This window comes from Triticum aestivum, chromosome 6A, assembly GCF_018294505.1.
Source record: "Triticum aestivum cultivar Chinese Spring chromosome 6A, IWGSC CS RefSeq v2.1, whole genome shotgun sequence".
NCBI classification, from domain to species: Eukaryota; Viridiplantae; Streptophyta; class Magnoliopsida; order Poales; family Poaceae; genus Triticum; species Triticum aestivum.
The window spans coordinates 597,794,215-597,806,052 of NC_057809.1; the positions used below are offsets into that span (position 1 = coordinate 597,794,215).

The window sequence follows — 11,838 nt, forward strand, 5'->3', positions numbered from 1 at the left end:
AGGCTTGCCCTTCCCTCGCAGCAATAGCTTCCAGCGTACTTGCTTCAGTGATGAACTTAATTTTTAATGCTGAAGCTCCTAAGAACCTGCCCATGTGGTTTCTTGTGTGTCCGTCAGCGCAACGCAGCTGCCATTTCCAGTATCCACCCCGCGCCGGCGCCGCGCTCCTCCCCCGCTCGAACTGCTCGTCTACTAGCGGCGCCGCCCTCTCGCTCCCGGACACAACGAGCTCCGGCGGCCCCGGAAGAAGACCGAGGACTCCGAGGGGAGTGGAAGCCAGGGGCAGGGCCTGGCTGCGGGAGCCGGGGGACGACGGTCGGCGCTGACTTGCGCCGGATATCAGTAACCGCCTGCTCCTGGATTCCAGATTCGAGCTCGGCTGATGCTGCCTACTCGATTCCCAGATTTCGGATGCTAGATTCCCCTTTTTTCTCCTGTTTTTGCTGATTCTTTTCTTCCGCTCCAGCAGGGCGCGCCACCTGTTCGACGGAATGCACAAGAAGACAGCGGCGAGCGGCAAGTGTCACTTCGGCGACCTCACCGACGACCTCCTCCGGCACGTGCTGTCCTTTCTGCCTGCGGCTGATGCTCTGCAGACTTGCGTGCTCGACACCCGATGATGATAATGAAGAAGATGATGATAATGACATTGAGTATGACCCACTAGTACTCGATGTGCCTCTCATCTCCCAGCACTTGAAGATCCTACACCTTAATCGGGTTGACCTAAAACGCTCCACTCTGAATTTCTCGCGCTGCTCGGTATTGGAGGAACTAGAGATGCAAGATTGCTACATTGATGCACGCAGGATATCTTCCAAATCGCTAAAGCGTCTCTGCATTACCGACTTTTGTTCCTTCCCTACGAAGTTTCACATTCGGATATTTGCTCCGGGTCTTATCTCACTGCAACTTGATAATTTTGATGGCTTGACCCCTTCCCTTGAATACATGCCATCTCTAGAAACAGCTTACATTTGGCTTGACAATGATTGCTATCATTTGTGTCGTGGTAGCTGGCAGGACTATGACCTTGATGACTGCAGTTGTCATGCTTATCCCGTTGATGAGGGTGTGCTTCTCCATGGTTTGTCCAATGCTGTTAATTTGGAGTTGATAGCTGATATTTACACTGACATGGTACATTTGCACTTACATCCTTTTTTACTCTTATTGTTATTCTTTGTTCATTGTTTAACCTGCATATACTTATTCTCATTGCCATGGTTTGCTACTTTTATCTCCACCGATGGGTTTGAATCAATGATTTGTAACATAGTGGCTTGATTGGATAAAATTTATTTACAGGGCTTTAGGTGTAGTTCTGTATTTCCTTACTTATGTCTGAAACTAAAATATCTACCCAAACTTCCTACTTATTAAATTTATTTCGTCTTCTTGAGTCTCATAGTTCTTTTTTGTTCCTTTGCTATCTGGTAGTTTGAAATTAAAGTATCTACCCAAAGTTCCTACTACCCAAAATTATTTCATCTCCTAGAGTCTCAAAGTTTCATTTTGTTCCTTGCTATTTGTCCAGTTTATCTACAGCTGGGATTTAAAATACTGCCCAGTATTTGACAAACTAGAGACCCTATTAATCAATGAGTGGTTTACGACTATTGACCTACTGTGCATTCTCCAACACTCACCAATTCTTGAGACGCTCACTCTTCAGCTTGGTGACACTAAGGTATATATGAATTCATTGTTTTGTTGTTAAAGGAATTATTTCTGTTGATCTTACTAAATATTTTTCATCATAGGAACTTGTTAGAGCAACGGGAGCACAAGAAAAGATCGAACAATCATTTTTGTGCTCGAACCTTAAGGTTGTCAACATTGAATGTACAAAGGTTGATGAGGGAGTTCACAAGATTTTGAAGATCTTGAGTACATGTGGCATACTTCGTGATCAAATTAGCATCACGGAGCAATGGCCTTACTCAGACCGTAAGTAACCTTTGTCATTCTTTATGGGTTTTTTCTGTGATCTTCCTACTTGTTCTATCATGTCTGTTGTAATTAAATAACAATTAGGGTTTATGACACCATTTTGAATTCTATTTATATTCAGTATCCATTATTGGATTGTGTGTTGGTGTACTTCAGAATGGCTGTTAAGTTTTGCCAAAATTAATTGTTCTATTATTACTGGTTATAATACAATAGTTACCAAACATTACTGATGTGCCTGTAAATCTGTTTCATCCATGATAGATCATTTGGTTTTGATCCTGTGTTTTTTTACTGTTTATAACTACTGATGGAAATAGCAGTTCTTCTTGTCTTGAAATTTAGCTTTTATGTTTGCTCTCCAGTTGGTACAGTCCATTTAATAAGAATCATCAACTGATGGGGGATAGTGTAGTTCCTCATTGTTTTCACTTCTATTCCTAGCCAGTTGTCAGTTTGACGAGTAGAGAACTAGAGATTGATGGCCAAATTGCATTCATTCCACAGTACTTCTGAGGTTTGAAGCTCTCTGAGTCTTGAGGCATCTGAATGGTCATATATAAAGCTCTCACAAAGCTAGATTTCGAAGCTAACAAACAAATTTGGTCGGGCCTGGGAAATAAATCTGTTTAATATCACCTGATAGTTGAGATTTTGGATGTAGGAACTAAACTTGTTTCATTGTCATGTTTTGTGTAGGTTTCAGTTTCCAGAAGCCTTTGCCGCTGCTTCCATCTACTGCAGCATTAGTTGCAGTTTCCACCAGCGACGACATCTGAGAGCTGAGATGCAATGCGTGCTTGCGTGTGATGTTGGTCTAAAGCCTTTTGTGGCTCTCTGAATAAGAATGCGATGGTGGTCCTGGTGGCTGTTATCGCCACTTTTAGTTTCTAGCTTTCTATCTTTCGGTGATGTGCTAGAAAATGGTTTGTTGGCTGTGTGGTGCAACTCAGCAAAATGTTTTGCAGTTCGTTGAAGTCGTAAGAGCAACTCCAATGGGGCGACCCATTTCGTGCGCCCGCGTCTGTTTGGGTTGGCGCGAACAAAAGTGGCGGCCCAACGCGCCGACCCAAACTCAAATTGTGTCCGCCCGGCGTCCGCGCCGACCCATTTCCGGCCCAAAATTGCGCTTGGAATGCGTCAGCGCGGACGCGCCGCGCGTCTCCTCGCTGTCCGCCGCGTCCCACCTGGCGGCCACCCAACCGCCACCGATCGTCTTATTTATGATGAGCACCGACAGCGGGCCCACACGTCAGCTAGTGCGCGCGTCTTTTTTTAACCACGCGTGCGGCGGGGTCGGCCTCATCCACTTCTCACGTCCACATCTGGCCCCCCACCACTTCCTTTGCTTCCTCGTCGGCGACCGCAAACCCTAGCGCGCGCCATGGGCCTCTTCGGCAAAAGCAATGGCAAGGGGAAGGGCACCCCGGTGCCTTGTCATCCCGTGCCCCCCCTCCACCATCGGCGCGTTTCCGCCCTGGGCGCCGGCGCCTGCACATCTCGGTGCACCAAGCGCGGTGGCACTGGGAGTACAGGCAGCCCCTCCCCTACCCCGACGTGACGCTGCCACACCATTGGCATTTGGATCCAAACCGGATCCCGGTGCCGGCGGTTCCGCGGACCCAGCGGGCGCACGACGACGAGGTGCGCCGGCGCCGCGCGCTGCTCACGCCGGAGCAGCGTCGGCTGCCCGAGTACGCCGCCGACTCTCCTAACTGGGAGGCTTGGTTCGCCCTTGAACACGAGGAGCAACGACACTCGGGTGTCGACGCCGTCCCGCCGCCGTTCCCACCGCCGCCCCCGCAGGTAGAGCCGAAAGACATGGAGGCGGAGGCGGAGTACCAAGCCGCCCTCGAGGAGGCCCTGCAGCACGCGCTGGAGGCTAGCCGCATCGAGGAGGACGCGCACTGGGATGAGCTGGAGCAAGCCCTTGCCCTGTCGGCATCGGGGGACTCCGTCCACACCCCGCTCTTCGTGCCGCCGCCTCCGCGGTCGCCGCCCATACAACCCAAGCCAGAGCCGGAGCCGTCGCGTAAGCGCTCCCCGCCTCCACCCACTTGGCCGGAGGAGGCCTACTCGTGGATGGGCCAGTACCGCGAGTGGGTGAGCGCGCCTCCCATCCACTTCGCCGCGACGCCGGAGGAAGAGGCGGCCCACCTCGAGCGATGGAAGGAGCACTGGCTCCGCCAGGAGCAGGCCTCCGGCGAGGAGCAGATGCGCTACGATGCCATGCTCCAACGCGACGCGGAGGCGCTCCGGCTCGAGGAGGAGGAGGAGCGCGCGCGGCTTGCCAGAATGCCGCCGCCCCAGCAGACGCGGGAGGAGGCTGCCCTGGCAGCGTACCAGGCGGCGTTCGGGTGGGCTGGCCCTGCTCCGGTCTTCATCGACCTCACCGACGACAGCGGCGTCGAGGGCAAGGGCAAGGGCAAGGCCGACGACGTCTAGGGCAGCATGCAGGACGGCAGCAGGCGGGCACAGACTTTTTTTTAATGTTTTATTTAATGTTTATTAGATCTAGGTGGATTTTGGCCAGCGTTTGACCGGCCACTTTTATGTTTAATTATGTTCATTTCGTGCAACTTGTTTTTTTCTCACGCCGGCACATTTGGGTCGGCCTCCCCGTTGGGCGGTCAAGCCAACCCATTTTAAAATGCGGACGCCGATGTTCGCCTGGCCGACCCAAACGGATAAAAAACGGACAAAGCGCGCGTCTGTTTGGGTCGCCCCGTTGGAGTTGCTCTAATGGTTGGTCAAAATAATGGAAATTGGGTCTGTGCACCCCGCCTTTGACTGCATGAGTTTATATTCCCCAGAGTATCTCTCGCTCTATTTAGTTTTGCTAGAAATGTTTTAGACACTGGACTATCTTTTGGATGAGATGTTGAAATCAGCTGCACACAGTGAACGCCGGAGCCTATGGCGTCATGTCGGGGATAGACCACACGGTCGTGGTTCTTAGATGATAACACCTCGCTCGTCGGACTTGTCTTGCTGAAGGTTGCTTTGGCCGATGAGTGCCTTACCGTTGAAGATCTTGTGGAAATAGCACCGGCGATCTTTTGGATTTTGTTTTTGGAACCCACAATCTTGTGGATTTGGGGGAGAGAGAGAAAAGTGGAACAGAGTCTTTGTAGAAAAAGGCTGCTTTGAAACCAGTGGGGACACGTGGCATGTGCTTAGATGGGTCTAGAGGAAAAAGCCCTTATCTGATAGGATCATTTTCCGATCACGACAATTATTAGCGGAGTATAGTACGATTGCGAGAGATGATCTTGGCAATAATGGGACATGGAGAATAGAGGGATGGCGCCGAATCGTCTGCTCTCCCCTTGTGGTTTAAATACGGGAGGAATGGTAGGAGGCGTCTTCCTCTCCCTGTTTGTTCCTGCTGCTATTGGCGGCCGGAGCTTGCTGCTCAGGTTCCTTTTTCTCTAGACCTCGATCGACTTTGCGGTTCCCTTCTTTCTCATGTTTCCACTGATTTTTTTTGCCCGCTCCCTCAGCACGCGGCACCTGTTTGATGGAAAGTTTGTGATGGCTGCAAAGGGCCGCAAGGACCGCCTCGGTGATCTCACCGACGACCTCCTCCATCATGTGTTGTCCCTTCTTCCGCCAGAAGATGCCCTCAAGACTTGTGTGCTAGACACCAGGTGGCGCGCATTATGGAGACGCACCACCAACATGCACTTTAATGCCATCCATTGTGAGCGATGCGAACAGTTGGTGAAGTTGTTCATCCAACTCCGTGGAAACTCGCCTCTCCCCAAGTGCGAGATCAGTACCTCCCCTGATGATCATCCGCATCATACCGACTTGATATACACCAACACAGAGTTGTTGATCGATTACGCTCTAGAGTGCCAAGTTAAGGAGCTCCTGCTCAGAGCTGGTCACATTGATGATGACGCAATAATACTAGATATGCCTCTCATCTCCAGTCACTTGAAGATCTTACACCTTCAAGATGTTACATGCTCTGCTATGAATTTCTCAGGTTGCCCAGTATTAGAGGAACTTAAGATGGAATATTGCGACATTTATGCACATAAGATATCATCCAAATCACTAAAGCGTCTCTGCATCACAGAGCAATGTAGTGTCCCTCAGGAATTCCACATTCGGATTTTTGCCCCTGATCTTATCTCACTGCAAATTAGCAATTTTCATGGTGCGACGCCTTTCCTTGGGGATATGCCATTTCTAGTAACAGCCTATATTGGTCTTTGTGATGGATGTCATGATTCATGTGAGAAGGACCTGAGGGGTTGTGAGATGAACCAAGCTACGGATCTTCCTGCGGTTGCCTTTGCAAAAACCGGTGGCTGGTTTCCCTCTGGAAACCCTAAAAACCTAAGAACACGAGCCCGGACAAGCATACGTAGGGTTGTGCTAGGGTCTGCAGGCCACCTAGAAATCCTTCAAACGCCGCCACGTACGCCAGAACGGACACGAAGCATGGCGCCGTGCTCGAGGTCATCGAAGTGGAGAAGGATAGGATAGGCCACCGGCAAGATCAACATCAATTTGAAGGGAGACTTTGATTCAGTAGTCTTTTTTTTTACAATTAACGCTCCGGTCCCTCTGTCTCCAGCACAAGTGCGTAGCCTAACCTGTGTAGAATGAACCCCGAAGGTACAGAACGAACCACGAAGAAGTAAGCCAATATTCAATCAGCTCATCATATAAAGTCAGTACAAAGTTGAGTCATCTATTTTGGAACGGAGGGAGTATATGTATAGGTGTACGTTGCACCGTCTCTCACAATTACTTTTCCTTGTGTTTATTGCAGTTGCGTCCGATCCCTTAAGTGAGTCACGAGCTAGAAGAGAAACATCCTTTAGTTCATAACTGTCAACCATAGGGTCGACCCTTCCCATGAATTAGCGACAGAAGAAGACAACATCCTCTTCGTGAGTAGTGGGACCAAAAGTGGAAGTATTATTCACGAGTACAAACAAATCTGTCCAATGTGTGTAATTTAGCAATAATGTGCACTTTGAAGATGAATATCCTCATGGTTTGTATTGAAATAATGTTAGTTTTTATTTAATATGTATATTAAATGCTGATAAGTTCCTCCTAGATTTGGTGAAAAAATAGTTGAAACTGGTGGGAAACAAAAACTTTAACAGGAAATGGCAATTGCAAATTTCACGGGAAACAAAATTCAATTAAAATGCAGTAATATTCCAGGAGCCGGTGATAGCACGAACTGCCCCTGCGATGAGTTTCTACCTTTGAAAAGCAGGGGCGGGCCGCATGCCCGGCTCTGCAAATTTGAATTCAACAGGACCTGGATATCATTTATATAACAGATAGTGTCGTGGTGCCAACAACTTTCTGGGTCTATCAAGTCAAGCAAAAAGATCTTTAGGCAAGTCAAGCAAAGTCAAGTCAATACATGCTTTTTGTGTTCGGCAGACGTCCACATATGAAAATGGCATCGGAATTTTGCAACTTGCTAGCTACTATATGATCTTGTCTATAAGCTTTGCTTTGTTCTGTACTGATCCCGGTCCCGGTTCATTAGATGCTCCTTTACATAAGTCATGGTCTCGGTTCATTAGATGCTCGGGTAAAGAGAGATTCCCATGTTATTCCACACCTAACAAACCAAAAAATTCCATCAAAGGTCACGCTGTTCCACACCTAACAAACCAGAAATTTGTATTTTTCCTGAATCATGATTTTGGTTTATTAGATATTCCTAAGATAATGGTACATGGAATGAGATCCCCGCCCTCTGCATCGTGCGGCGCACAATCGTTAGATCTCTGGCAAATTAAAATGGAAAGAGTCATGGGCAATCCCCATGCAGAATCAAAGAAAGGCAAACCGCACACCAGCCGAATAGCTAGAAAACAAGTACTCCCTCCGTAAACTAATATAAGAGCGTTTAGAACACTACTTTAGTAATCTAAACATTTTTATATTAGTTTACAAAGGGAGCAATAAACTCCTGTAATTGGTACGTTCTTTCACTGGTAGCTGGTTGGCGATGTATCCCTCGACAATAATGTGTCTGTGTGGCTTCGACTCTAAAGATCTACCGGCCAATATTCCATAGGCGTTCATCGGGGTATGGTGTATGTGCGTTCATGGTTGTAAGAGTGAGTATGCCCACGTATATGTGAGCGCCTGCGACTGCACCATATATATTTCATAAAAATATCTTTGGCAATTAACTCCAACTATGTGTAGCACCAGTGCTCCCCGACGGTGCCCTTCTGGTCGCAGCATCTATGATCATGAATGAAGACGGTTGAAAGTATAGATAACCTACATATATGGTTATAAATCTTTTTGTTGTCAAATTTTTGGTTAACAGGTAAATATATTCCTAGTACCTACAGGTACGAAAGCAGAGCATATATGGATAGATAACGCTTAAATCTTGTCCGATACTTTTCCTCTCCCTTCCCCCATATGTATAGCTGATAATAAATGGATGCAGATACAGAGCCGATAATTTCAGATTATGGTGAATAATCCACTTTTAAAAATCATATAATACATATCTGCAGGGTAATAGTAGTACCTTATTATTGTCCTTAGGGCTGAGAAAAAAAACGGAATAGATAAATCCCGAACTTTCGGAATTTAAGCATGTAACCCCGAACGTTTTTTGATAGCAACTTTAGTTGCTGCAAGGTGGCAACTTTAGTTATTAACACGTGGCAACTTCCTTCCAGTTTGATTTTTTGTCAGAAAATTGCCATGTTTGTCAACATCGCCTTAAGTAAGGTTGCCATGAAAAGAGTTCGGATTAGCAGGCTTAAATTCCGAACGTTCGGAACTTATTGAGGTCCAAAAAAAAGCTCAAAGCTCGCAAGCTAGACGAGTAGCTCGTGACTCGGCTCAGCTCAAATCGACTCGAACTCGAAGAATAACGAGTCGAGCCGAGCTTTACTTTAAGACCGTTTATAGACTTAGTTGAACAAGTCAATCTCAGGAGTACTCGTGTAACTCATTAGGCTTGGTACAAAAGATCAGCCACTCCCAATTAAAAAAAAAGATCAGGCACTCAGCACCTTGCGTCCCAGGCGCACAACAAAAGGAGACTCATGCGTTACAAGGAAATTACAATTGTTTGGTGATGTACATGTTTAATATATACATAATCATTTTTATCATATTTGAGGGTTTTATATTCATATCTTTAACGAGCTTAACAAGCTAAACGAGCCAGCTCGCGAGTTATGCGAGTCGAGCCAATCTTGGGTTTGAGCTCGTTATAGTAACGAGTCGAGTCAAGCTAGCTTGTTAACGAAACGAGCTCTAGCGAGTCGGGCTCGACTCGGCTCGAATTCCAGCCCTAATTGTCCTTATATATATATATATATATATATATATATATATATATATATATATATATATAATATATATATATATATATATATCTGTGTATCAGTACGGAAATTAAATAGTCCCTTGCCATTAATCTTCGTCCTAATGGATATGGACGTGGAGCGCAGCCAATTTTTCATATTCTCCTCTATTTTTTTCTTAGGGGATGAATTATTATTGGATTCCTAGTGCATGCTATTGTTGCGCATCTGCAGATGCGTGGTAATCCTAAAATCTGCAGGTTGCCATGCGTGCATGTATGTATATATATGTGCCTCCTAGGCCTCGTCTCTCGGTGGGAGAGCAGAGCAGAGCAGAGCAAAATGCAGTACTACGCAGGCGGTACCTCCTTTAACTCACCACATGCTGGAGCTCATGGCCGTGACTGCTTCTGCATCAGCGGTCCCAAACACATAGCTCAATCCGTTGACTGGTACGTATCGTAATATATTGTGCCAATATGGATGAACTAAGTGCAAAGTTGGGAGCTGAAATTTGTCCGTTTTGTAGCATGTAGAACCATTAAGGTTTCCAAATAGTCCACCGTAGGGTGGTCCTTTAGAGTGACACATGATTCAAGTAACTAGGTCAAACGAAATTATTTCATTATAAGATTATACTAGAACTACAATATAAAATCTTAGTATATAGTAATTGGATTCGTTGTTACAAAGTATATATTTTGCATGCATGCATGAATGAATGAATTGTTGTTTAACAAACGGTGAATTTTCGTTTCAGGAGCAACGAGGAGCACCGCCGTTGCATCGCGGCTTGCCTTGTGAAAGCTACTTACATCATGGAGGAGGACCGGCCAAAGTGCAGGGTGTATGACATGGGGTTGGCGCCGCCGTGGTGGCAGAGCTTCCACTTCGAGCTGCGGGATCTGCTCAAGTGCGGCACCGAGAACGCGGACGAGTTCATCTTCGGCGCCGTATTCGAGTACTGCCCCCCCGCGGGGTGGCAGCGCCACCCGTCGGCCCCAAACTACGTTTTCGCCCTGCGCGGCACCATGCCTCGGCACCCAAAGTCCGCCCACGACCTGTACAACGACATCAAGGTCTTCCTCAGCGACCTGCCATGCTGCAGACGGACCCAGAAGGCGCGTCAGGCGGTGGCCAACATGCTCATCCGTAAGGGCACGGAGCGCTGTGTGTTGTGGCTGGCGGGGCACTCGCTGGGCGCGTCGCTGGCGCTGGAGGTGGGGCGGGACATGGCGGAGCAGCACCAGGCGTACCTGCCGACCTTCCTCTTCAACCCGCCCAACGTGTCACCGATGCCGGCCTTCAACCTCCTCAACCCGTCGGAGGTGGCGAAGAAGGACGTGTTCACGGGGAGCTACCTCGTGAAGGCGGCGCTCGGGGCCACGGTCATGAGGTCATACTGCACCCGCATGGAGAAAGTGTTCCAGCGCCTCTCCCCGTGGGTGCCGGAGCTGTACGTGAACGAGAGGGACATCATTTGCCAGGGTTTCATCGACTACTTCGAGCAGCGGCAGAAGGTGGAGGAGCGCATCGCTGGCGTCGGCAGGGCAGCCATGAAGCTGTCGTATCGCGACATGCTCTCCTCCCTCATCGGCAGCAGCAAGGAGCAGCCGCACCTCTTGCCGTCCGCGAGGCTGTGGAAGAACTCCAACACAACATTCGGCACGCACGACCTCATGCAGTGGTGGAGGCCGGACAGCGAGCTAAAGCTCAGCTGCAGGAAGTTCACCTACCCCAGAGCATGAGATATCTATGTTATATTATACTCACTCTATCCTAAAATAAGTGTCTCAAGTTTAATAGTATTACCTAAACGCGTGCCTAGCTACTCCTGCTTGTGTATCTCATGATATAACAGGACGTATCTGACCCGAGGAAGAGCATGTACATGGAGTATCTGATCATACTAGATCATCCTTGATAGTACATACATTGGGCAGATATTTAGTTCAGGACAGGGCAGCAAGCTGATCGAGACCAATCTCAGGGAGCGAGGGTTTATACCAGTTCGGACCTCTCGGAGGACGTCCAGTGTGGTGTGTATTGATGTGGTGAGGAGCGTGTTGCTAGGATTTAGCAATGCGCACCATATGCTCCCTCATGACGGGGTGGTTACATATTTGTAGGCGGACAACCGCCTTGGTAACTATCCGGAGTCTATATCTAGTTACATCTATTTGTACATCAAGTAATTGAGATCTTCTGATATTCTTCCTTCTAGTTACGTTAACAATTTTTTCAAGGAAATAGAGAACATAATCCCCTCCGTCAAAGGCACTTCTGCAAGCAAACCAGAAAAGCTTGCAGTGCTCCGCCAGATCAAACAGGTTGCCGAGCACAATAGGATAGCTATAAACATCATCAACCATGTTGGTGGTTGGCGTTCCATTGCTGAGCACTTCGTTTGAGTTTACGCAACACCAGCACTTGTGGTTGCAGTAGTAAAGAGATCATAGCTTCTTATGGCATTTCTAACTGATCCCCTAAAATAAAAGAGGATCCGGCGAAGTAAACCTTTAGTGGAGTATTTTTACTTCATTAAGTTTTGGCCGAA

At 47.8% G+C, this 11,838-nt stretch overlaps 2 protein-coding genes across 3 annotated transcripts; both read left to right on the forward strand.

Annotated features, from left to right (window-relative positions):
* LOC123128837 (uncharacterized) lies at positions 1–3,051 on the forward strand. Of its 2 annotated transcripts, none has more exons than XM_044548938.1 (5): positions 1–342; positions 467–1,140; positions 1,538–1,690; positions 1,764–1,950; positions 2,653–3,051. In XM_044548938.1, the coding sequence occupies exons 2-5, from the start codon at positions 586–588 to the stop codon at positions 2,730–2,732; spliced, it is 975 nt and encodes a 324-aa protein (XP_044404873.1). In that variant the 5' UTR covers positions 1–342; positions 467–585; the 3' UTR covers positions 2,733–3,051. The 2 variants fall into 2 exon arrangements, with proteins under 2 accessions (XP_044404873.1, XP_044404874.1); XM_044548939.1 differs by having other exon boundaries at positions 470–1,140.
* A 286-nt stretch (positions 3,052–3,337) lies between these two features.
* Positions 3,338–11,476, forward strand: LOC123129782 (GDSL esterase/lipase At4g10955). Its single transcript, XM_044549810.1, has 4 exons — positions 3,338–3,382; positions 3,484–3,759; positions 9,516–9,733; positions 10,042–11,476. Exons 1-4 carry the CDS (start codon positions 3,338–3,340, stop codon positions 11,027–11,029), a joined length of 1,527 nt encoding a protein of 508 aa, XP_044405745.1. The 3' UTR covers positions 11,030–11,476.
* The last annotated feature ends 362 nt before the right edge of the window (positions 11,477–11,838 follow it).

Coding starts and splice junctions, on each gene's coding strand:
- LOC123129782 (XM_044549810.1), top strand. CDS start 3,338: ATGGGCCTCTTCGGCAAAAGCAATGGCAAGGGGAAGGGCACCCCG. Junction 3,760..9,515: donor TCCCACCGCCGCCCCCGCAG/GTAGAGCCGAAA, acceptor GCGCATCTGCAG/ATGCGTGGTAATCCTAAAAT. Junction 9,734..10,041: donor ATAGCTCAATCCGTTGACTG/GTACGTATCGTA, acceptor TTTTCGTTTCAG/GAGCAACGAGGAGCACCGCC.
- LOC123128837 (XM_044548938.1), top strand. CDS start 586: ATGCTCTGCAGACTTGCGTGCTCGACACCCGATGATGATAATGAAGAA. Junction 1,141..1,537: donor CTGATATTTACACTGACATG/GTACATTTGCAC, acceptor CTATTTGTCCAG/TTTATCTACAGCTGGGATTT. Junction 1,691..1,763: donor TTCAGCTTGGTGACACTAAG/GTATATATGAAT, acceptor TTTTCATCATAG/GAACTTGTTAGAGCAACGGG.